Source organism: Copidosoma floridanum, unplaced genomic scaffold (assembly GCF_036245765.1).
Source record: "Copidosoma floridanum isolate Cflo_tuat_1 unplaced genomic scaffold, Cflo_Japanese_pri ptg000029l, whole genome shotgun sequence".
Taxonomy (NCBI): domain Eukaryota; kingdom Metazoa; phylum Arthropoda; class Insecta; order Hymenoptera; family Encyrtidae; genus Copidosoma; species Copidosoma floridanum.
This window is the reverse complement of record NW_028321906.1, coordinates 5,784,068-5,811,317: the sequence shown is the minus strand read 5'-3', so window position 1 is coordinate 5,811,317 and position 27,250 is coordinate 5,784,068. Positions and strand designations below refer to the sequence as shown.

The 27,250-nt window shown below is 37.3% G+C and overlaps 1 protein-coding gene across 6 annotated transcripts in view; it reads right to left on the bottom strand.

The window, feature by feature from the left end:
- Positions 1-27,250, bottom strand: part of LOC106641846 (TOX high mobility group box family member 4-B) — a 273,663-nt gene that overhangs the window by 93,290 nt on the left and 153,123 nt on the right. Inside the window, exon 1 of one of the 6 annotated variants that reach the window (XM_014356396.2) lies at positions 6,293-7,122. The exons of the other annotated variants lie outside the window; for them this stretch is intronic. Coding sequence (XP_014211882.2) covers positions 6,293-6,319 — 27 coding nt within the window. The 5' untranslated portion in view covers positions 6,320-7,122. Of the gene's footprint in view, positions 1-6,292; positions 7,123-27,250 lie in introns of those variants that run through there. 6 annotated transcript variants of the gene reach the window in all.

Below are 27,250 nucleotides of genomic sequence, written 5' to 3'. Positions count from 1 at the left end.
AAATGAAAAAAAAAATTCGCCAAGTATCATTTACGCAAAAGAAAATAATTTTTTTATTTTTAATTCTTTGATGTAATGTATTTAATTTATTTTTTCAGTATGTCCCTTGAACCGTGCTACTGCTAGAAAGAAGCATGAATTACCATTGTTTTTATTTGAAATGAAAGTAAAAAAAGTTGGTCATTCATTTAAATCTTAAGTCACATTTCAAGCGCAATAAATCGCAATGAATAACACTTACATCGCATTTAAAACCATTTAAACGACGCAAATAAAAAAAAATTGTCTATTGTAACGTAGGTGGAAATTATTTTCCATTTTGAATGTGCAATCCTTTAACATAATGTGTTAAATTTCTTGTTTAGTATATCCTTTGAATTTTACTAATGTTAGAAAAAAGCATGACTTACTATTCTTTTTATTTGAAAATGAAGTCAGAAATGTTGGACATGATTTTAAATGTAAATCAAGCTTAAATGTCATGAAATCGCATTAACTACTCTTAAATCATGCAAATCTGATAAACATGTAGTAATATTATCAGCAAGTAGAAAAACAATTTTATTTGCATAAATGTTGAAGTACAGAAATGCATAAGTTTAAGGTGTGTTGAAATATGGCCCTTGAATTTAGGGCACATATAACTTTAAAAGATTATTTTTTGTTGAAAATAATTGTGGTTTGAAACAATCTTGTTGTTTTGGGCACACTATTTGTTGACTTGTGTAAGTATTAACAACTTATTATGGTGGAAAAAGGCCATACCTACTGTACACAGTTTGTTTTTTGGAAAAAAATATCCAAGTTGGGCGTGATTTACATTAACTTTAATTAAATTAAAATCCCGGTTTTATCGGTAAATAACCTTTAAATCAAGCAAATGTGCAACTTAAAACTATAGTATTACTTGAAATGAATCATTATTTTAAAATAAAAAGCTCTTTATACGTGTACATCGCATGCTAACACAACTGTGTGCTCTACGTAACGTTAATTTCCAATAATGACTGAATTAGCCTTGAATTACGGACTGTGGTTACCTTTATCTTTAAAATTATATACATTTAGAGTATCTAGGTCATTTAAGTATGTTTAAAAAAAATTTTTTTTTTCATCGTGATTTAAAGATGATTTAAAGATTTAACTGTGATTTAAAGCATCGGAACAGTGATTTAAATCGCTTAAATCGCGTGGGTAGCCCCTCGCCAGATACAAATAGCTGAATGCACGCGTGTATTTAACGAGGTAATCGCGCATATTTAAATGCAAGGAAAACTACCACGAAAATGGTATGGAAGGAGGAGATGGGAACAAAAGAGGAGGAAAAAAAAGTAAACGGACTAAAGAACAAAAAATTTCAATCTTCATAAAGCACATGTATAATACACGCGGGTTTTTAACGGCGAAAATCGGTCGAAATCGAAATTTCACGCGCCTCGGAGCGCACGCGTTCCGAAACCTGATGCTCCCGCCACATAACAACAACAACGCCAAGAAAAAAAAAAAAATAATAAAAACGAAAAAGAAACACATACGATATGAACAATAACACAGGCGAGAGGCAAAAAGACGAAGGAGGGAAAAAAACAACACAGAGAATAGTAGGGATGGGGAAGAGGGAACAGATGGTACTACCTGATCGGTCGGCCCTCCACCTCTTTTTTTTTTTTTTTTTTTTTTTTTCCTCGGTCTCCCTATATAATATAGTAGCTTCTATCTTATAAAGTTTTCGTTTGGTGCGCGTGTGCGTGCACACATACCCTGGATCTAATAGATACACCGAAAAAAGGAAGGGCCAACCTTCAGCAACAAGCGTGGCCAGAAACCGGTTTCTCTCTCTCCCTTCTTTTCTTCGGTGAAGAAAATTGAAGAGTGCGCGTACAGTGGGTATGCACACACACACACACACGCACAAGCCAAGTTTCTTTTTTCAAAGGGAGACCTTTTAAAAGCTCTACTTCTTTTTCTTTATCTACTCCACATACTCGCCTAATTCGTTTGAAAATATGGAGTAGAGAGAAAGAGTATATGCAGGTATAAGTAGCGATCGCCGAGGAGAATAGGAAAAAACGCAGCAGCGGTGGAAACAGTCATCGGGAATATATTATATATGTACGTGCGAAAGTCGCTCTGGTTCCCTATGTCAAATTATGTTAATGAAACACAGCCTTTAAAAAGCTATAAATATGTTAATCCCCCTCGAACGATCGCATATTTTCTCCCCACCCTCTTTCTACGTCTCAGCCCCCCAGGCTCGGGTGAAATTGCAATTTGCATTGCTATTATTTCTACTGCATCGAACGGAATGGATTATGTTATTGTTTTCTTTTTTTTTCGGTCAACACTCGTTTCTTTCATCGTTACATAACGAGGAGGGAGAGAGATCAGGTTGAGAGGGATACGCGTGTATATTTTATTGCGTTTGAGAACAAAACGAGACCATTTGTAGGTAGGTTCTTACAACAGAAAAGCGAAGGTTGAGCTTAAAATTTTTATATTTTTTTTGTCAAGAGTTGCTGAAGCAAAAAATTTTGTTCGTTCGAGAGGCGAGTGGTGGTTTATCTAACTTTTCGAGCAAACTTGTTTTTTTCTTCTTCATTTTATTTATATATTTATTTCTTTTTAATCTTTCGCACGTCGAGGATTTTTTTTTTTTTTAATCTTATCAAATCAACCAGTTCTTTGAAAAATATTGATTTTAGGTATATTACACTGCCGGTCAAAAACTCGACTTTCCTTATCGTAATATAATCTGAAACGGATGTTTATGCGCTTTTGACAAAAAATGTCGCGTTACATTTGGCGAAGTAAAAATCCACGAATGCAATAAAAAAAAATCTCAGCTCAGCTTTCAACTCTCTGTAAATGGTCATAAATGTAAATGTAACTCCGAAGAGTTTTTCTACTCCATTGCAATTTCTTTTTTCCAATTCTCACTTCTCGTATACAGCTTACTGAGGTAATAGAGGGTGAGAATAACAATGTCACGACGTGTTTTTCGCAACATCGTCACATATTCACACGTAATTTTCTCTCTATTATTCTGGATTTTCTTATCTTTTTTTTACCTTCCCACAAAAGTACTAATTTTCGTTTTTATTAACACACGCAAAACAGACTGACAGACTCCTCAATACCTGCTCGACAAGCTGGGAACCGGTAAATCGAAATTTACGATAAGCCAATACTTGAACGAAAGGGGGCGGACTCTTGTAGATATATGTAACGCTGGTTGAAAAAGCGCAAGGATGTGCTATACGAGGTAGGAGAAGGCGGAAACATAAATTACTAGAATGCACTCGATTAGTATCTTCGATGCGAGGGATTTTTTTTTTTTTTTTTTTTACTAGTAATATTGCACGGAGAACGGAAACGCAGTTACTTCAAGTTTGTAAGTAAACGTCACAACAAACGCCAACCTTTTTTTTAGTTTTGATTTGGATGACCATAAGAAAATAAGAGAAAAAAGACAGTGGACGATTGTCCGGCGAGTTTACCTACATTTTTTTTCCTAACACGATTAAGGGAAAATGTTGGTCCGTTCGCTCGTGGGAGAGAGCCAGAGTAAATGTAGTCGAGACCGAAGCCGCGAAAGTTTTAACATATGTAATTTAATTACTCCTCCGGTGCCCACACACACACACACACACACGCGGACGGATGCAATTGAGTTGGAAGGCAAAACTCCCCCGAATAACAAATAGATTTTTTCGCGCAGTGTACGGAGTAAAATAAAATAGAAGTAAGAGCACTACAAAAAAAAATTTGCCTCGTAAGCAAACCACTTGCCTTTCGCGACGCGAGGCGATTGAATTATGCAAAGTGACCAAGAAACGCCGGAGATACGGGAAGAAGAGAGCTCGTCCCGAATACTTGCCAATCGAGTCGAAAAAAGTGGAGCGCGGTGTATTTTTGTCGTTAGTTTGTTTGGCAAAAAACTTTTTTGCAAAATTTCTTCAAGCGGAAAATCAGATCTTGTCGAATCAGCGGGGATTACGGAAAAAAATCACGTGCCTCGACTTCGCTGGGTCGATAATCTTTTCGAATGGTGCTACGTTGATCCCGAAAAGTAAATCCGGCTTTCGGATGATTACTTCGGCGTTTGTTCGTGTCAACGTCACTTCCTCAACGAAATAATGAAAAATTCCCAATTTCACGGATAATCGTTGCAGTATCAATTACGCGGATAAAATTCCCCGGGAGGTAAATGATAACGCTTTCGAGACTTTTTATGGAAGGGCAATTTCAGCGGGGATGGCTTTTTTTTCGCGAGGTGATACACTTTTACGCCCGTCAATAAAAATCTCATTACAGTAAAAGGATTTTATAATCCCGATAAAATCTAAATTTTTATGGACTTTCATTCCGATGAAAAAAAAAAAGCAATGGATAAAAAAAGCAATAATAAAGAATAGTGCAAGTGCCTCCACGTGTAATACTTTTTCTGCGAAAGGTGTATAGTTTGGTAGTACTAGGGAAAAAAAAACACACAGAAGCGTTTGAGATCATAAGGTAGTTTTTCTACAGCTGCAAAAACACGTACGGAACAGAGTGGCAATAAAACGGACCGATACGCGTTTGCAAGCAAGACGAGCTGAAATCAACGATTCGAGTGCAAAAACTTACAGTGTCTCCCTCTCTCTCTCTCTCTCCTCCTTTTACTCTTGGAAACTTCTAATCTGGCTTAATAATCCTATATGTACAGTTGGGGTGGGGAGGGGGGATTGCATTTGCAGTGATACAACGCTTTAAACTTTGGTAACTCACTAAAGCCGTGTTGTGCTTTGGCGGAAAGGAGACGAAGATAATAGGTGGAAGTTGAAAGAAAAATAAAAAAAAAATACTCTTGGTAATAAAACACGATTCAACTCCTCAAACTTCCGACTTAATGAGAATTAACCATTGCGAGTTTCAGAAAGTCTTACACAAAGTGCTAAAGTTTGAGTGTCGTGACTATAAGATAAAACTTGCACTCGAGTGTAATTTCAAACGCACTTCTGTAGGAGGTATAAGTTGGATGACGATATTATGCTAAGCCTTATTATGTCTTTTGAGGAATTTCATGACACTTTGAACGCGATTTGATGAATAAAAATTACCATCGAGAGTTTAACTTTGGAAAAAAATCGTCATCTTTTGCCTAAAAATTTGTACGACTCTCGTAAACTTTCCAACAGTAGTTCGTCATCAAAAGTGGAACAGCTTTTACAAGTCGAACGTGATGATTATTGTAAGACTAAAAAAATAAGGAATGTTTATTTCTTCTACGAAGCTCTGAGCTACGACAATTTTCAGAGTCTGAAAAAGGGTGAAACCGACTACAACACGAAAGTATGTAGACCTTGACAAACTAAAATACCGAGAAATAATAAGGAAAAAAAAAGGAGAAACTCTCGAATGCAACGCCCTTGCACCGTCATAAAATTAATATTTGAGGGTCAAGTAAAAGACGAACCGACAGGAGGGAAAAGGAAAAACGGAGAAGCGTAAAAAATCGTACATCCCGTTGAATTGGAAATAATAATACATAAGCCGGAAATTTTTTCAAGAAAGTTAATGCTTTTTAAAGTCTAGCATTAACCTTCGCTCGAATGAATAGAAAATGCACTTCTATTTATAAAGTTTAAGAGCAATCAATACCAGCACAACTCTGCCATCAAAGTGTTTAATTAACAAGCCAGGGAAGACCGCAGTCATTAAAGTTTAAATTGAATTCCGTCCAACAGTTTTGATCCTCGAACGCGTGTAGTTTATTGGGCTTGCTCGTAAACATTCTAATAAATAATTTAAATACTTTAACAAAGTCACCTCATACCAATAAAAAAAAAAATAAAAAATAAAAAAAAAAAAAAAAAAAAGTAAAGAAACGGTTTTCTAAGTTGTTTCTCGAACGGGTAACTGTGAGAAAAAAAGCCAAGCGATTAATGGAAAAGAAAAAAAAAAAAAACCGTATCCTCATTCGAATTTACCACCTGTCTTTCCTGGAAAATGCTCCAAAGAGCGCTCCCACAGTAAAACTGGTTGCACTCGAGCTTGGCCGAGTCGTCGCGAGATGGCGACACGCTGCTTTTATTAATCGGCTGGCATCACACAGCATCGCACAAATATACGTGTGTGTACATGCGGACAGCTGCTCCGCAAAAAAGACCGCAACGACTGTGTGGGTGGCAGCGGCGTAAGAGCCGCACGCGGAAAACACGCTTACCCCCTAACCTCCAACAACTCGAGATTTAAATTATTGCTCAACTCTTTGAATTGTTGAACTTCCGATGCATCGAGTAAATGGACTTACCGGCGCGGCGAGATGGTCTGCAAGCATAAAATCCAGCTTAACGCGGTGATTGTCCCACTGTGCATAGAGAAGAAAAGCGACTGCTCAATCTCTGCGTGCGCTCCGATTTTACACGACGTGTTATATACTACGTCCCTCTTGATGTATTTCGGAGCGCTTCACTCAGCTGATTGTGAGGCGAGTGGGACACAGTACTTTAGTTGTGGCACACTAACGAGATTTTGGAGTCGTTTTGTTATTACAATCATGCGCTACAACTCACAGTTTTGCCGTGTCTTGATTTGCCTTACGTATTACGTATATCTTAACGGCACGCACATTAGACACTGAAACTCGCACGAAAAATTTTATTGTCGCTCCGCAACTACAACAGTACACGAAACGTGCCGTTACGGAAAAACGACCCTTTTACAACTCACTCGGGCTTGGAGAGCTGCACACAGCCTTCACTTCTTTTCTCTTGGTGCTTTTACTGGCACCAGCACTCGAAGAGAGGAAGGCCAGCAAGCTTGAGTTCACCAACTTTTTTGTATACACACTTTTTGTCGAGAAAAACTGTGAGCCCACCAAATTCAAGCAATAACTTTACTCGACGAGCTGCTCCGATTTTTTTGTTTTCAAATCACCGGAAAACGCGCTTCTACCCAACTACAGTATATAAACCAGACGTGTCGTGGATTTGAGAGATAATATATGCAAGTACGAAATAATTTAATACAGAGACGAGAGTCGCACGACTACGCGAGGAATACGAATACGTAAGTTGTACAATGCATCGAACATATGTAAGGAGAGAAGGAGAAGAGTAATAAGAACGAAATGCGCTCCAAGGGCGCTAGACGCGGAATGAGCCAAGCATGGCTGCCGCGGCTCGTCAGCGGTGGTGGGGAGAGCGCGCGCGTCCACTCCCTTCTTCTTTCTCTTTTAGCCGGCTCGGCACCGGTGGGGTGCGTGTGGGGGAGGGAATCGCTCTGGGGTGGGGAGAAAGAGAGAGAGAGGCCCCTCTACGAGTAGGGGTGGAATAAGATATACACGATTTCTCTCTCTCTGCTCCGTCACATATACAATATCGTTGTATACACAAAAGAGAACACTGCAGATGTAAACTTAATGCGTGTACAGTTTTACCATTCTCTGTTTTTTTTTTATTGTTGCGTTGAATCGTTCATCTTTATGTTTGTGTACGTCCAAGACAAGAACAACAGGACCTACATCCCTTGCGGTCCATTTGTTCTTTGCTCCTTGTAGGAATGTACCAGACAGTGTACTTTTCTGATTTATGGAAAATTGCTTTTTACCTCGCTTTTTACGATAATCGCAGACTAGATACGTGCGATTTTTAAGGGAAAGATTAATTTTTCACCGCTCGCGTATACTTACGAAAGCGTGTTTTTGTACTTTTCGGCAATTTTGCTGGGATTGTAAAATCCAAGGGTGGCTTGCCTTGTAATGCGTTTTGATTGTAATTGCAAGGCCAGATTTACGCGCAGGGCTCGGGGAGTTGTTAATCGGATCAAGATACGGAGCTGCTGGCGAAATTATTACAGAACTTGGAGGAGTTATAAGGACAGTTGGCCGGTTCTTGCTACTTTTCAGATTGGATTTTCTATTTCACCCCGGCTGGTAAAATCTGATCGGAAACACTAAACAATAATTACTTTCCAGTTACGCGGCTGTGGTTGATTTATCGGGCTGTGATTAAAAAATTCTGTGCGCAATGTTTCAACGTTTATCGTTTGAACAATAAAAAAGTGGGCATCGCGACGATTGGAAATTTAAATGTAATTCGCCGTCACATTTACCATCGATAGAGTCGAAGCCGAGCGACCCATTAATTAAACATTCGTTGGTTATTCTGGTTAACTTGAAATTCAAAAATCACGGCACTAAGTAAGTAACGAGCGATCTAGGAATATCATTTGAATTTCCGTGATTTATTTATAGCTGCTCCACCAAAAACTTTATTTCTGATAGGAAATTTCAGTTTGTTCAAAACTACTTTATAAATTATCCCTCAATAACATTGCCTTCGAGCGAATTTCAACTTTAATTGCATTACTTGGGTCAAAGCAGGAGATAAAATGTTAATTACTACAAAGTTTCGTACACCCTTTTGGAACCATCATTCCATCATTAAATACGACAATTACGAAGACGATTTATTCCATCTTCTTACTTAACTCGGCAGCTTCAATCGAAATATGCAATCGAGTTGGATGAGTTTTATAATATTATTCAGTGGCATAAAAAGTCGGAGAGTTACAATCTACAGGTTCCAGTTGTTTATCCGCATGTAAAGTGTATATTGTGCAATTATGCAATAAAAAAGGTAGCTACAAACTCATACACAGCACTAAATCACATATCTAGAATAACATAAACAAATTGTGCTCGAAAGTATACAAGTTGAACAAGCAGTGACACAAGCACAAAGGTATCTATGTAGGTAATGATAAAACATAAGTAGTACACTTAAACAAAGAGATAAAAAAACCTGACATGAAAAATTCGAGCGTTGAAAAAACATGTTGAGTATATATGATTAGAGTTTCAAAAATGGGCTGACAAGAAAAAAAAAAAAAAAAAAAAAAAGTAGAACGCACGATGGGAAATTTCCAAACAACGTCACTTTTCGGCTTTGACATTTCGTGGCCGGATACGAGATGCTCGTCAAAGAGAGATGGACATAAATTTTGATATGCACTTGTACCTCGTGCCCCACGGGCTTGACTAAAAATATGTGGAAGGAAAGAGTATAAGCTAGTTTTTAAGGTTAACGCGAGTGAAACCAAATAAGGTGCTCGCTTCTAAATAGCCTTGGGCTTTGGCCGCAAAACAAGAGTTAATTGATCAGCCGTACGGTCGAGCTTACTCATTATTTTCGCCTCAAGTTTTATTTTCTAACTGAAATACTTTTAATAATGACGAAGCTAATTTGGGGCGAGTCTTTTTTTTTTTTTTTTTTTTAATATTTTCAGCCTCGCGATATGTGGGCACAATCGAACGTGAAAAATGGCACGTGTGCGTGGGTATTTGTTTTGTCGAGCCGCAAGTAAAACAAAATGATAATTAAAGGTACGGCAGTTGAAATCAAAATGTTTTTTTTTTCCTGCGCTATGCTTTACGAGCGAGCTGATTATTATGAGTATCAGTATATGGGGAGGAATGTAATTAAACTCTTACAATCTTGATTAAACATGTTTTACATTGGTTATGATATTGTACATTTTTTTTAATTAAAAAACTTCAACGCGCAAAAGGCATCATATATGACATTGATGGAACAAAAGCTCGCTCAATTACGCGTAATCCGAGACGAAATTTCATTCGGTATGATACACGAGTTGTAATGTTAATTAAAAATTTCAATAAATGAAGGTTCTCCAGCATTACAAAAATATGAAAAATTCTACGCAATATTCACAATTTCCTGTAAATATAACACCGAAATTGACGAACGAGATCATTGAAAAAGAGGGAAGAGGATGTTATCTCATGCTCGATCGTGATGAATTATTGATGTTTCACGACACACAAAGAGGATGATGTTTCACAAGCGGGGAGGGAACAATCGATGGTTATTAAATTGCAATAAATAATAACGTTCAGCCGAAGGGTGGCTGGCGGTGCCGCGAGGGAAGGGGGGGAGGAAAGAAGATGTACAAGTATAAATTAATCAAGCCATCAAGCGCTATCTACGGGCACTAATTCCAATTATGCGTCGTAATTTATTTTAAGTACGCGCGCGATAGCACTCGTATACTCGTCCAATAATTAATTATTAACTGTTACTTGAATTTCATTGTGTACCAAGGGTGTACGTGCGTACCCGCGTACGTGGGGGAGGGGGGAAGAGATAATAGAGCTAAACTTTCATTAGCGGCCCGTAAGCAATTTAATAATTCAATTTAAAACTTTGGATGCGCTCATTCCTGATGTAATTTAGTGGAAAAGTTTTTTAATTTTCTGGTTAAACTTCGCATTAATCTTTATCCCCCCAGCCCCTCAGTGTGGGTGGCAGATGAGCGGGAGTGTATTGACAGGAAGTATTCGATTTTCCAAAGAAAGAGTGTGTACAGGATGGGGAAAGAAAAAGCTTTTACGATGCATAGGAAATAAAAATACGTACTCTCCGGAAGTGAAGCTTAAATGCACTTGCATCATGTGCACTTAGATGTGGCATATATATATAGGTATGCGCACGGAGACGAGTAAGTATATACGAGGTAAATTATATCGCATAGTGTATGATGACTCGAGGAATCAAATTCCAACACAAGTACACCTGTTAGATAAAAAAATATAAGAGATCGATCGATATAATATACTTATTATGTATTGATTATAAATAGACCACAAATACAATTTGAACGTGTGCGTACGTACTTACATGGAAAGTCGAGTAAATGATAGTAAACATGGTAGTAAAACTATATAGTTGTAGAAAAGATAAAAAGTGGACGTGACAGGCGTGTACGTGTACAAACACATTTGACACAAGAAATAAGGGAAATAAGTGAAGCACGTACACATGTAGGAAAGAGAAATGGGGAGCAAAGTCGTGGACTATTATAACTCAGTAGGGGGTGACGAAGAGCAAAAAAAGGGACGAGGGGGTGTAGGTGAGCGCGAGAATCAAGTTATTACGTTTCCATGGAGATATCGAGCACAGTGGATGGCTTTGATTTTAGAAGTGTATTCAAATTTATTTAAATCCAATTTCTCGGCCAGAGCTTCGTGTATCAAACATCGGCTCGTGTCGCAGTAACAGTTGCAAACCTAAGTACACATATTTCTTGTCCTCGTTACAAGAGTTATATACGCGGACACGTGCGAGAAGGGGCACATTACACGTCGATCCCAATATGTTTTATCCTTCGAGTACTGTATCTTCTCGTCGACCCTGTGTTTCGTACCCTTTTTCGTGAAGGATATACCCTCTGCGAGCGTGTAGGCGATGCACACACCAAGCACCTGGTCGACGTTTTCTTCCGTCCTTGCCTCGCCGTCCGCGAATTTATCAAGTTTCCGTTTAATATACGTCGCGCTCGAGCGCTCCATACAATACCCCTTTAAGCGCTTTTATCTCTCTCTCCCCCTCGCAGGACGAATCGTCGTTTTTCTATTGTTTATTGTGCTCACTTTATTTTCTGTATATGTCTTTTCTCGACAGCGTGTACACACGCGCACACGCTGCAGAGAGGGAAAAAAGCAGGGGAACATAATGGGGGATATAAAAAAGAGAAGAAGAAATTACACAATGTGCCGTTTGTGTTTCGTGTGAATAGCTATAAAGTCTACTGGTGTACTGTGCGACGGCTCTCTCTTTCTCCCCCCCACCCCAGAACTCTCTTTATTATTCATTTCGCGTATTGTGACTTCAATCAATTACTTTGGCTTGCATTAAAAGCTTTTTGGGTATATTGCTCCGGGTAAATATGAGCTGGGGTCTGTGTGTGTGTGTTTTTTTCCCTCTTTTTTATGTATTACTCTTGGATATTGGAAAACATAAATTGAGTCTATTTCTCATTTCGGATACGGACTACCAAGCGGATTACGTTCATTCAATCAAAAACTTGATAAATTAAATGGGTTTTCTATAGCATGAATTGCAGAATTTATTTGTATCGTAAATATTGGAAAAATAAATTAATGCCCAGGCTAAAAAAGATACGGTACACAATAAAGGGTATAAAATTATTTGAAGAAGATTGAAAAAAAAGAAATACAAATTTATATGTACTCAAAACACACATACAAAAAAAAAAGAGGACAAGAGCCAAGAGATTAGAAAGAGTATACACAGAGCTGTTGCGCGAGATAGCGGGGCTCAATGCCCAAGAGGTTTCGTCATACTATACACGTAGCGGTTTCTTGCCGGAGAAAAGGATGATTTTCTCTTCTCTCGATCTGTTCCACCTCCTCCTCCTCCTCCTCCTCCTCCTCCTTGAGTTCCCCATCACTAGATCTCACAGTTAATAGTGAGTTCGGTTCCCTCCCCCTCCTTCTGCTCACCCTCTGTTGCTGATGCTCAAGGAACTGCTTGTTCACGTTGATTTCGCGCGCGCATACATAATATAGAAAGAGCAAACGTGAAATCTGACAGTGCAGAAAAAGAGCAATCGAAAGAATACAATCTTACAACAAAAACGAATAACGAAGAGCAACGATACGGATGATGCACCGCTGTTCCGCGGTGTGAGAGTGTCTGAATGTGTATTTCGCAAGGCACGTTACATGCAGAGCACACGAAAACGTTAAATTAGAGATCGCGAGCTATTAATAGACACTGGTCGGAGCCCCAGTTCTTCTCGTCCGTCTCGTATTTAGGTACCAAATATATTTGTATGAGTGGCTTCGATGAAAGCGTTATTGTTCGACGATGACAGAAAAATGACAGAAAAATAAAATATTATAGTGACAAACTCTTGTGTACTTTAATGGACAGTATAATCCAGTATTATTTTTCAAGAGTCACACAAACGTCACTGCAAATGTTTTCGAGGCCTTACACAAAGTTGTCGATCATACATACATCTATGTAAGTATCTATTTATCAATGTCGGCCTTGCCGTCTATGTCATTTATTAATGACTAATGCGCTATTTATATCTGTACACGTATTATTTGCTGAAAAACGAGACCCACGAGCTGCCATTAAGCTTACATGAATCAATACAAAAAATGTAATTTAACGTTCCATATTTGTATTAATAAATTATATTAAACAGGCAGTAGAGGGGAGAGGGAAAATGCAGTGAAAGAAAGAAGGTAAAAAAACGGAAAGAACAGTTTAATTCTAGAAAAATCTTCGAGATATTTTATGTATCTGATTTTTTGACGTGAAATAGATTGAAATTTTTCTTCTTTCACGTATAATACTTGACGTAAAAATATCAATTTGCAGAAGTTGTTGGACGAATAAAAAAAAAAAAATGGAAAAAATGGTACGTTTATAATACATGACAAGAGGAATAAAAATAGAGAGAAGTAACATGCGAACATGCACATAAAAGGAATGCGAGCAAACAAGGGAGAAGAAAGAGGGAATGAAAGGAGACGGCGAACAAAGTAAACTCGATCGCGTGACGTCACTTTTTTACATACATACGCTCACATGAGGATAAATAAACTACACCAAGTTCAATTAAAATTGATTTGATAACGCACTCGTAAGTGTATGTGCTCGGGTATCTCGAATTCAGTCATTACATTGAAAAAAAAGAAGGATGTAAAGGAAATTTTATTTTCTCTGCGACGTGTGCTCATTTTTCACCTATACGTAGGATAGAAAAGAATGTAGGAATAAAAAGAAACGAAAGCAGCGCTTGATTTGATGTTTTCTTTTGATCATAAAAAGTAACATTACCCGCGGGTAGTCGACCGAGTTAACAGATGTATTTTATATTCTTCCCTTATGGTTCGTCTGTTTTTCCTTTGTCAGAAGAAAAATAAAATCGTGGAAATTTTTTAACAAAACTATCCACTTTAACTTTTTTACTATCACACGTACAAATTTTAATTTTTTAACTGAGTAAAACGTTGAAGAATTTGCGTGAAAAATTTAATTTTGTAAGATCGATAAGCTTTAGTTAGTCGATTAGTTTTGTAGATTACAAGCCCGTAAAAAATTATCACTTATCACATGCGTTACATAACCTAGAAATTTGACTTTAATTTTTTTTTTCATGTGTAAAATACAAAAATTATGAGTTGTTTTACGTTTGCTTTATTTCATAAAATCATCGAACCAATGTTCAACATAAGTGTTAAGTAGTTTCGTTAACGTACATAACCGTAGATAAGTATTTTTGCTTGGAAAACTAACCCCAATTACTACAAAATTATAAAAAATTGAACAAGAAATAAATTTTAAAATGGTAGTATTTAGTCGATTCAAGTGGGACACCAATAGACTTTTCCTCAAACTTTTGTACGAAAACTTCATGTAACATAAAATAGGGTTTTTCTATACTTACGAAAGATTATCAGTCAAGTTATCGTACCAAATCACCAGACGTGCCTACTTTTTTTAATCTATGTACAAGACCTCCAGTATTATCTTGACCCAGAATACAAATGACTGTTTTTCTTTGAATGTAATTAGATACCAAGAAGTTTTTACAGATTATTTCATCGTTAAATTTTTATTTATCACACACATAACCTCATACAATATTTCAACTCAAAAACCTAACTTCACTCTTTAAAATTAATAAAATACTAGAATTGTATGCAACATGGAAATTTTATTCTGCTTCTCATAACTGTAAAGAGACAATAAATTTAACCAGAGTGAAAAAAATACGGGTCTGTGTTGATTTTTGCTAAAAGATAATTTACTGCAAAAACGTGCTCGTATATGACAGTAGTATCCGGAAAAAGGAGAGTTTAAGAGTAGAAAGAAAGTTTTTGTACTTTTAAAAGGATGAAAATACGACTTGGAATCAATAACGAATGCACTTTCGTAGCAGTTTCTCAGCCTGCACCTCGACATATATATATATATATATATATATATATATTTATCCACATTCACACACCTACACGTATGAGGGAGAAGGTTAGACGAACCCGGAGATGGATATACATGTGTACCTACAATACCATATAAATTTCCGACAGTCAGGAAAAGATGGGAGTGGGTGTAGTGCACAAGTTTAAATCGATAGCTCGCGCAAGAGGTTATTCAAGGAAGGAAACGGAACATGCGAAATTGCTACAATATTGAGCTAAGTATTTCTTGTTTGCTCGAGAGAAGACAAGTTATTACTTTCTGTACTTAGGGTTACCCTATCCACATGTATTTTCCTTTCACCAGATTTTTTTTTTCCATAACATTATTTGCCGTTAAAGTTCACGTCTACGAGGAGTAGGTGAATTTTACATAAATAATAAAGATGATGACGGAAAATTCAAAGTTTTAAATTAGAATTCACGTTTTCCACATCTTATTCTGAAAATTAAAAACCGCCTCGTTAAAGTCACGAAGCGTGAATCATCACAGTTGTAAGAATCTCTCGTTGATGTTCTAAAAATAAAGAAAAAGCACATCGGCATGCATGCACTTATGGGAGTGTGTATGTGTATGTGGAGGGGGGGAATAGTATGTAAGAACGAGCAAACAAAAAGCAAAGAGACCAAATACTCCAAGTACTTTCGATGTGGACGATTAAGTAGAATTGGAGATGAAAAACATTTTCGTTGTCTTGACTTGACAACAGCGTTGACTCATCTTGAATTGTTGCTCATTTAATGCATCGTTTTAATAGCCTCATCAATGTGTTTTCAAAAATTAAAGAATCAATTATGATCAATTGATCGTTTTTCTTGGTCTATTTTTATCTTTTTACATTTTAGTTCCATTAATATTCAAAGCTAGATATCTTGTACTTTACACCTCGCAATAAATTTAAATAAATTTGAATAATCCGAATGTAATATGTGCATTTAAATGACATTGTAAACAAGTATAGTTTTTTTAACAAATCGCGTTATTAGTTGTTCTTGAATGCATGATAATAATGAAATAGTAGATAACGAAAGTATAGGTGTACGCAATTATTCAAAACTATATGAAAAAAAAAAAAAAAAGAATCACAAACGTGTTTTACACGCTTGAAGTCATGCAAGAATGACATCCCAGTTAAGGCATGTGATGCACGTCAGCATCGTAAAAAAGATCTAAGAATGTGTGAATAATATAATTCTCTGGTTGGGATTTTGTGTAGCATTTGAAATAGTTAAACTTATCAGCTGATTTATTGCCATTGTTGGAAGCGATAAAAAAAAGCTTAATCATCGCTTATACTCGTCGTCAATTGCATAAGTAACATTATAGTCAAGTATAATACGTCTGTTGTATGGATGTTTTTTCCTGCGTAGACTACCTTATGTTGCCAATCATTGTAATTTATGTCACATGAGCACGCACACACAGCAACTTTCTCGACTATCGTGTTACTTGGATTGTTTAGTTACGAAATTGTTTTAATATTCATTAAACAACTTTTGCGCGTATTATTATTCTAATCAGATAAATATATAATTACGTATTACATGGATGAACTTGCAAAAAAGGATTTAACTATTTTTTTTCCTTTTTAATTAGTGAAACCATAAGTGACGACGTTGTAAAATGCGCGCGTTCATAACAATCATCGTCATTTCTGACCTAAATTCAAAGTAAAGAATTCTCAGTGAAGAAGGCAAGTGGATGGAAGTACAGTTTTTCTAACTTCACGAGAGTCAAACCTCGAATACGATTCAAAATTATCATCACAAAAAACTTAATTAAAAGTTGTGGACCATACAAATTAGTAAACACAGATTGCGTAAGATTTTTTTTTTTTTTTTTTTATTCGCGAAATTGTCATCGTATCGATGAACCTCGAAAAACATCATGGACGCAATTTAAGATACAAAGTGAGAGAGACAAAAACACACAAATTTTTCAAGGGATTCGAGAAACAGCAGCGAACTCGACCACGCAGCGATAAACCAAACTCACTTGAGAATAAGATAAACAATCTTAATTGGAGCACAAGCTCGCTCAAGATCCGGCGATCTTAATTGCACCACTTGATAAAAGCAATGTAACCACCACTCGACGCTTGTATCGTGCGATTCTTGCCTCGATGCACGCGTTCCCTTGCATTTTCCTTGGTTATACATGAGTGCCTGAATTTTTCTTGCCGGTGTGGAACATTTTTTTTTTTTTTCTTGTTACTTTTCGTGTATACCTCAAATGGAGCTTACGCAAGTCCGCGTGTGCGGTCTGTTTTTGCGCTTGGACGGGGAAAAGGATGCAATTCACTCCACTGGATACGGTTATTTTTGACCGTACTTTTGTTCATTTTTACAATTATTTCAATTTAAATTGATAAAATTGAAAACTGTTCCGGCAAAAAAAAAAACACCTGGTGGAATTTCGATGATCAATAGCGCTTGTTTGATATTTTTATCGCAGGTTTTTCTCAATTATTTGTTTATCAATCAACTACCCATCTACAGACTATCTTATATAAGTTAAATAATATTTCATCGAGTCGTTATCTAGGCTAATCCACACCTGTTTTTCATTTTTTGACGCAATTACAAAATCAGCAGCATCGAATTCGAAAAATCTAAAAAACACTTTGATAAAGTAGTAGGGGCTTGGGCGATTTTTCATTTCCACATTTCAAATGCACACCGCTGACGCGAGCATTAGGTACAATGGCTGGGCTCACATTCGTTTATATTGCGATCGGGTTGACCGCGATTGGGAGCCGATAGCGCGGGAGGGGATAGCTCGCACGCGCGCAGCCTTCACGATCGCGTAGAAACGCACACCAGTCGACGTTGAAAAAACGCGATAAGATAATACTTTGAAATGAAAAGAAGCTGATAAGGCTTTATTTCTATAAGCTCTTTTCAACGCTCCGTTGGGTTAACTCTTTTTTTTTTTTTTTTTCATTTTCATTTCATCATAGTAGTAGTTTATTTCCATTAAAATAACAAAACTATCTAGCCTCGAGTGGAATTTTTTCGTACATTTTTTTTCCTCCAGTGGAGAGACGTTAATCAAGCGCTCGTGTAAACAATGCCACGTAACTCTACTTAATACCGTTACGTTAAATAACAGACGGACTCTCGGCGAGGTGTTGAAAGTAACTCTAAAACCAAATGTAAACATTACGCAAATCAAATAGAAGAAACTTTTTTTCTTTTTCTTTTTCGGAAACGGTTTTTTTTTTTTTTCTCCTTAAGTATACACGGAACGAGTTGTTGCAGCAAGAAGGCCTTTGCGTCGTTGAAATCCTTGCTCGGCGAGAAATATTATGAAATCGAGCATGACTCAATAAACGCTCGCGTGCACTATTTTCCAATGATAACAAGAGACACGTGGAAATCCGCGACCGAACCAACAATATTTTTCCCGTCGCATTTTTTTTTACCCTTTTAAAACCCATTATAATCTTAATTAGGAAAGAAAAAAAAAAGGAAAAAATTAATCGCTACAACAAACACGGCGCATTCATTGCTTATCGGCTTTTCGTATCTCGCTCAAATATGCCAGGAGATAAGCTTTCTAGAATTAATAATAGTTTTCAATTCTTACGCAACGAGGAGGCAATATTATACTACTAGATACGTCCCGAGAAGTGAATGCAGGGATTATTCAAGTGGTTGCAATGTTGAATCTAAAAGTCAAGGTCTTTGACGTAAGACGTATCGACGCTGTAAATGAAGTCCACTTGGAAAAAAAAAAAAATACTTGGGCGATACAACAAAGAACTTGGGCTTTAATGACCGAGATTGCAATCGATCAATTTATAATTCAATGTGGTCTCGAAAAATGCGTCATCTCGCAACTTGAACAATCGACAATTGAAAGTATACACAATAGCCAACGGAGGCGCGACGGAAACATTGTAAATCTTCTGTTCTCGTAAAAGCTGATTTTTCTCCGATTATACCCCATAGAATTGCAGGCACTGAAAAGACAATTTTTAAACCTCGATGCACACGCGAGTGTCGGGTGTCGCGTGTCATTGCGGAATGCCGAGCCTATGATTTAAACACCACGAACGAGTCCTAAATCGACACTCGATGACAAACTTGTAAATTAAACAACGACGCAACAACACACACACACACACACACCTACTTTTTCAATTGTCCAGCTAGTCCATCAATGTGACAAGCGCCACAAAATTGATCTGTATACACTTTTATTTCAGGATAGCGAAGCTGCAGAAAAACTCGAGGGGTGTTTTCGTAAAATCCAGCAGAGCTTTAAACATCTCCCGAAGCAAGTGAGCCATCGCTCTCGCACGCTCGGGTGGAAAAAAAAAGAAGAGGAGAGCCGTGACAGATTCTCCTTCTCGGGTTTGATCAATCTTCGCTCTTGGAGGTAATTTTTTTTTTTTTTTCCCCTACTGCTGCAGGAGAAAGGTCTAGCACGGATGACTCAAGGTCGTGACCTGCTGGAATCATAAGAATACCGAGAGGAGGAATGTGCTAGCTACTTCTTCTCATTACTTCGGTGTTACTATTAACCCCCTTTTTTTCAGTAAGACTAGGATTAAATAAAGAACGTTTGCATCAACGTCACGAAAACCAAACAAGTTCACTTGGACCGAGAGAAAACTTTTTCCCCGTGGGCCTTCGGAGTAACATTTGATCGTAAACAGAGCCACGATGGCGTGAAACGAGATGCCGGTATAAAATGAGATCGAGCACATTTCTTGATCAGTACTGGAAAATAATTAAACGGCATTTCCAAAAGGCGCGGATGACGTATGTACACAAGATTGCTCGAAGGTGTGCGTTGCAGTTGAACGGGTGGACTAGATTTTCTAAAGATTAATACCACTCGCGTCGTATACATCGGGTAGAACTGGCGCATTCTGCGTCACTCAAACGCCACGGAGCTCCATTCGAAGCGTCGGGGAAACAATGAAGCTGCGGAGGAAGATTCGGAGTGAAAAAGGCCTCGAGAGGTGCTAAAGACAATCGTCTAGAAAGTAGACACAGGTATACAGGATACTTGGGCCACGCAGGACAGGCGGAAGGAAGCAGTCTTGTTGTTAGGAAGCAGGGCACGCTCGTATGCGCGCCTGATGCTTTTAATATCCCCTCCAGACTAGGGAAAGAGGGAGTCGCGCTGGGAAGTGGTAAATCCGGGGGATTATACTTACCTAAGTCCTGTAACTCGCCCAAGTACGACTGCTGCGACTCTGTTGTTCTGATTTCGTGAGCACTTTGCATTTTTTTTTTTTTTCTTTTTTAACTTTCCACTTGCGTATACATAGATTGCATCTGTTTAAGAGTATTTTACAGGTGTATTTCAGCCACGTTTTTGTTCGATGCTCTAAAAAACACTTTTACGATTCCCATCGCGATGGTGATAAAAAAACGTGTTTCTGATAAAATTTTGATCAAGACGTTCAAAAGTGTCAGACGGTAATCTTTGGAGGACGAAGATACGGCGATAAATTTGCTCTATTTTTACCCATCGCGTGTGTTTGTTTTAACATTTTTTTTTTTTTTTTTTTTTTTTTTTTTTCAAGCTTTAAAAACACGGAGTGCAATCAAATCTCGGTTTCACAAATGTCACACGTTTTAAATCACGATCCTCGCAGTTACATCAACCGATCGATCGTGGAAGAGCTCGTTCATTCGGAAGTCACGCGATCTGACTTACACTCCCTATCATCACGTGTGAGTTGGTCTCCTGATTAATGATACTTTTTCTTCATCATTGTACCATCATCATCGCTAGATTGTGGCGTGATCGATCGACTGTGAAAATGTAAAAAGTTTGCAAAGATTTCATTACGAAAGAAGATAAAGAGATCGGCGTGTGTATCGTCACATTCAGGTTTATCGTATCCAACGTGAAATCGAGACTTTGCTTATTTTACGTAATTGCGGATTGATCGATAAAAAAAGAGTACAGTGTCCTTCCGTTCCTCTGTTTTTTTTATTTTTTATTTTTTTTTTGATAATCACCAGAGTCAAGTCATTTGGGAATTTCCGTTGTTAAAACTAAATTTAATTTGTCATCGCACGCGATCGAGCAGCGCAGCCGTGACCAATGTAAGAGTAGGCGATCGATACAAATATTGAACAAACCCTTATTCCTTTGCAGCGTGTATTTCAAACGATAATTCTTCCTTATTTTCTCGCGCGTCTAGTATTTCCACGTACCCATACACGTGCTGTTACCGTTTTGTTTTTGTTTTATACATATATATATATATTTTTTTTTTTGGTTTTTCGCGTCTGCAATATGCCGAGAGAGATATATACCTACACCTTACCCTACAACTATAATAAGTGTATTACAGCACGAGTCGGGTGTAATGATAGTGTTTTTACCGCGAATGCGGAGGGAACGCGAAAACAGAGGAGGAGAAACAGGGAGGTAAAGCCTCGTAGCAGCGAAGCGTATAAATACATACTTACGTCATTATGCCCAAAAGTAGGCAGAGGAGCTTCCACGGGGCAAAGGGAGGGGGCTGTTGTTGTTTTCTTATTTTCCGTTATCGCCGACTTTTAATACCCTATCATTCGCCTCCTCCTCCACCGGCTCTTTCCTTCCTCGGCATCTATGCGAATTCTCCATTTTCCCCTGACGGACTCGAGCGAAACGCGTTTTCTGCGAGGTTTTTCGAAATTTTTCAGAAAAAAACGAGGGAATTTTTCCAGCTCTCCTAATGACACAAACTCAAAACCTGTTATGGACAATAATAACTTTGCATCCGTTGACGTTATTTTTTAAAATAGGGAAAAATACGTTTATGAAGGCTGACAATGCAAAAACAATGAAACACAAACTGATGAAAAAGAAAACATATTGATCGATCGTTCATGTTATTATACGGTAATGATGTCTGTTATTTCAAAATGTACGTTTTTCGTTATCAGATCATTGGATATTTATTCGAGGGAGGAACGTTAAAAATTATGTGTTTCGTAATTTAGTCTTAATTTCGACTCCAAACTTACGTGGCGAAGAGATACGGATATGACAGTGGCTTGTTTGTAGCTGTTGACTTACCTGTAAACACAAACAACGAAAATTGGAGTTAGTTAACGTGTCGACAGGTCATACAACTTTAAAAAAAGCTAATCGATTACGAATTGGTCAACTTCCTCTTATGCCCGATAAAAGTCACAGTGTAACTCGAGATATTGAAAAAAAGTTCTCCACTTTACAAGACGATCATTCACTAGTTAATCAAAAACTCGTGTCGGACCATCATGCGCACAGTACTGTGCCGTTTGCCATTAATTTAAAGTGCACACATACACACGTGAAAAGAATCATGAGAGCTCGCGTAGGTATCGATTTTCCGCTTATCACCGTAGTGTGGCCAACGCAGGCAAGTTTCGCCATTATTTGAACTCCGGGAGAGTAGTAGAGAAACACTCGCTTCAACTGCTATTACGCTTTTATCTTCCGCTATCCCGCAATGAGTTGGGCACGATGTACTTTTCGGTGCAAACGGCTTTACTTTAATTGCCGGATTATGATAATAATACGCGCGTCGTTGCAAACATTACGTGTGCGATCGCGCGTTTCTTGCTTCCTTCTTTGGGCAGGATGCACCGAGCCTGTGCAGAGATTTGTAGGGTGTATACGTATACATTTTAGCGCGATTTGCGAACAGACGGCCTTTGCACGCAAGGAACTCTGTACCGCGAGTTATTTTCACGGCACGCACGCATCATCATCATCAGGACTATGGGGTTAGCATTCGCATCTGTGGTCAAGTAACCCACGCGACTCGGCTCGTTTTTTGCAGTGAGCTTGCGAATCTTCATACCAACTATTATCGCGCGTTTTCACGCTCCCACGAGCGTTAACTGATTTTTTCCAACTTCTTTTTGGCCCCGTCCTTAAAAAAATAGAGGGTACTTGGCAACTTATGTTTTTATTTTTTTTTTGCAGTATAAAATTGCTCTGAGCTTTTTGTTTGGCAGTGCGCTCTGGGTTTGATTGAAAAAAAAAATCTTTGACCGCCCGACTCATGCCGATGTGCTTCATTCTTGTTTGGGCTCTGGTGAATCCATGTACGTATGCACGCTTGAGCAAAATCCATCGGTGCTCTCGTGATGATGGGATTTCTCGGCCATTAAGCAGTGCCCGTAAACGATGCCGGTGTACCACGAGGACTCCGTAAGCTGTGCTTTTTAAATCTCGAAAGCTCTTTTTACGGGGTAAAATTGCAAAATTGGCTGTGATGGGTTTTTGTTGTAAACGTGGCTTAGTTTCAGGTTACCTTGAATCGGGAAAAAAAAAGTTTTATCGTAGATGCTCACGTGTGCGGTGATTTTTCTCACGTACGTGAGATGGCCGTTTGTTCGTTCGTCGGGGAAAAAATTTAGAGTAAAATTTAGTACTTTTAATATAAAATTTTTACGATCCCAAGCGCCTTACTGTTTTCTCGGTCCCTCTCCTTTTACGCTCTATAAGATTTACGATCCTAATAAAGAGGGACAAATAGAGAATGAGAAGAAAAAAAAAAAAAATGTTTCTCCTACATAAATTGCCGCAGATTACACGCACATAATTGACGTATGAGTTTACTCATCCAAAGCGCCAAACAATAATTTGATTGTTTCGAGCTAGTCATTTTGCAGTACAATGTCAAAGTAATTGAAGATAATAAACCATAATGACATTGGATCGATCAAGTTCCGTTTTTTTATCTTCTACGCGGCTAGATGGGTAAATATTTTTTACGCGATTGCATCCTCTTTAACAACGAAAGGCCTTGAAAGTTTTAACGATCGAAGGTTGATTTATTCGATGTTATTACCGCAATTTGAGGCTTTGCGACATATCTGGGTGTTTTATTAAACTTGAAATGTTTTTTTACAATTTTACAGAACAAAGTTTTAATGACTCCTCATCACCCGCTGTTGTTAAAATAAACGATAACACTTTACTTTAGTTGCACAGCTAACGGATGACGTTTGTGAATAAATTCTTTTAATTTGCTAGATAATCGCGAAAGAACAAGAGATAACTTTACCCTTTAAACAAGTACCTGTTTCATGATTTACGATATCCCTACGCTAGCAGTCACGAAACGTAAGTTTTATCTTGAAAAGTAAAACTGGAATTGCATATTTTCTGGAAAAAGTAAAGGCTCGACAAGACACTATAAATTATGACGGATAAAGAAATAAATCCGACAGATAACGCGATGGATGCGAAAAAAAAGGTATACAGAAGGTGATTAATTTTTAATAAGATCAGCTAAAAAGTTTCGAGCAAACTCGCTCGTTTCCCTGCACCCGTTAGTTTCCACGTTGCTCTTTTACAGAGCCGTAATTGAAATTTAATAACACGACGAAGCCCGAGACAGATCGGTAATTAACCTTGGCATGGAAAAACTAATCGCGCTTTGTCGTCGTCGCGATCTTCCACATCAACTATGTGTACACACGGTTTAAACTAAAAAAAATCTTCCAATGGTATGAACTATCTCCACAAACATTGGCCGAGACAAGCCGAAATTTTCGAGACGGCAATTATCGCGTTGAAGAAAATTCGTCTTGGACCGATCAAGAGAGCCGCTCCTGCTACTTGCTCGCGGAGAATTAATTACTTTTAATTCAATTGCACAACGGAAAGAGAGCCAGCTTTCCGGAGTACCTAACAATGGCCTGCTCTCGCCGCGTCAACTCCGAAAAGTTCCGCAAACTTTCTATGCAAACAAGATATCGTAACTTTGTTTGACACCTGTACAAACCCTTTGTTTGTCCCGACTGTCTGTCACCGCGTCGTCGGCAATCATCTTTGTAAATAATAATTACTGTTCCCGATAAAACTATAGGATGTACAAACATAACGAAGCGACAGTCGTTGACGTGCACTTGAAAAACCTCGACGCTGGACGTTTTTATTCGATGATGATTCGCCATCTGCTCGCAAATGGTATAGAAAGCGTATTAGAGATTTTCGATCGATTAGATGTTGCGTTCTCGATGTTGTACTCCGCGAAACATGTGTTGATATCGTTTAGCGACATGTGTGCACGGCTAGAGTAGTCAGCGAGGACGATGGCAAATGTCAAGGTTGGAAAATGATCGTGTGACCCTTGGTTCTTATCGAGTGACTCTTCAAGCATATATTTTCATTGGATGTTTACGACGAGGAAAATTATTAAGTTGTTGCTTTTCAATTATATAAGTTTTTACGCCACATTTGTTCCGGCAAACAAAAATCCACGAGGCCAAATAAATTAGACACAACATTTTGACGAGCGTAGAAATCGGTAGTAAAAAAGTTCCAAGTTAATCAAAAGCCTATTTATGCTCGGAGCAATAGATAAAAATGATATACTGAAAGCCAGTTTCAACTGGAAGACAAAATGTATTATAAACTTTTAATGATACGAGCAACTGGAATCCGCTACGTTTTGTGTTAAAAGTTTCGGTGTTTGATGATACAGTTTTAATGTTGTTGTACAAAAAAGCGATAAAAAATTGATAAAATCATTCACCAGTAATGATTGTTCAAAAGCGTGTGCGATGGATAAAACGATTTGAACCTAACGTAATGAATTATCAATAGTATCGTTATTTACAACTTACAGTCAATTAAAAATTAGTTTACATGTTCTTTATAACTTTTTAAATTTTAACTGTACACAGATGGCATGTTAATAGTTAATATGCCATATTTAATACTTTTACTACTCTAATATAATTAAAATAATATATTATGGAATGACAATACAACAAGAATACGTGCAGTCCTCTATTTTATGTAATAAAAATGTCAACGAAGTTCACAATTTATCAGTTAAAATATCATTTTTACTATGACAAAATATTTGAATGAAATATTGATATTTCAAGTATTACAATACGTAATACAATATTACAATATGGTTTCCGGATACATATCATACGTAAGTTAATAGTTAACATGTGAAGTTAATTACTAAACAATCCTTCTCTCAATGAAGCGTTGATGTCATACAAGAACATCTGGTGTTCGAATAATATCTCTCATTGTGTGGGAAGTAAAAGAGGATGAAAATAAAAAAATTGACTTTGATCTTAAGTAATGCAATGAATTTCTAAAGTTCGTAAGAAAGTAATTTTCTGATAAATCCACGTTGCCATTAAATTTTCTAATAAAAGTACGAGATGATTCATCTAGATACGCTACGTATAATATCGGATTGAAATATAATACCGGCTGAATTACGTAATTCTGGCTGTGCTCCAAATAGTTTCTATCTTGACATGAGTCAATTTACTCTGTATATAGGGGCCAGTAATAACTTTAACTCCCAAATAGATTATTGAACGCTCCTAATTAGTTTTTTTTTTTTTTATTTTTATAAGTGATTTTATTACGTTTCTCCGACCTAATGTGTACATTCAGTGGTAAAAAAAAGTTGAAAATATTTAGAAGGTTGGCCATCATTTCGTAAACTAATATTGTTGAAATGTTAAATAAATAACATTTTTATTTATTTATACGTGCGGATAAGTAAGAAATATTTGGTGTTTGTTCGTTTATAAATATCTCGATGAAAATAAAACACTGGGTACGACATTGCCCATCAGTTGCTGTGCCAAACATCTTGAAACATGTTTTATGGATTTTTGGTGAATAATTTTAGTGGATACGTAAATAAATTTTGAGAAATTCCTTTTGACTCAAAAGATTCGTATTATTATGATTTGTGTCAAAGCTGCGGGAAGTAGAAAACTTTGCAACATTTCATTTAAAACATGAAAAGATCTTTTTTTTTTTTTTTTTTTTTTTTTTTTTTTCTTAAAATACGCTTTCAACATGTATAGGTACATAATACAAAAGTTGCGCTGCTGCTGGGGGATTAAACTCGAAAATTTCAATAACTTGAAATGGTATCGGAAAGTTTTAGTAGAGTTTGGAACTTTTTCGTGTTTGTTACTTTTGTTTACTACTCACGACTAGAACTCAAACTTTTCCATCACGCTCAAACGTATAGATAAACTTCCTTTTTGGTAAAAAAACAAAAAAGAAAGTTTAAAACTTGCCGACGATGTGATTACTTTGCGAAGTCATGGAACGATTTGTACATCTCAATTTTCAACGTAATGGGAGTTTCAACCAACAAATGACATTGAATTTTCCAAGGTATACTAGACATGTCGTTAAAAAGTATTTAACACATTTTTTTCTTTATGATGACAAAAACAGACAAATATAGAGCACGTTAAAACGATCATGTTGACGTCATTTCCTACAGCGATAGTACGTATAGTATATCTATATGTATCGATATCTGGAATGACGTCACGTAGATTTTTGACTCACCGTGTCTTTATCAGTTGAAAAATCAATTGACTCTATAGATCAATCACACTTTATTCCACTACATATGTAACATCCAGTCAAATCAAAAGTTCAAAAATTCTCTCTCTCGAAAAAAAATCGGCGTAAAACCTCCTCCA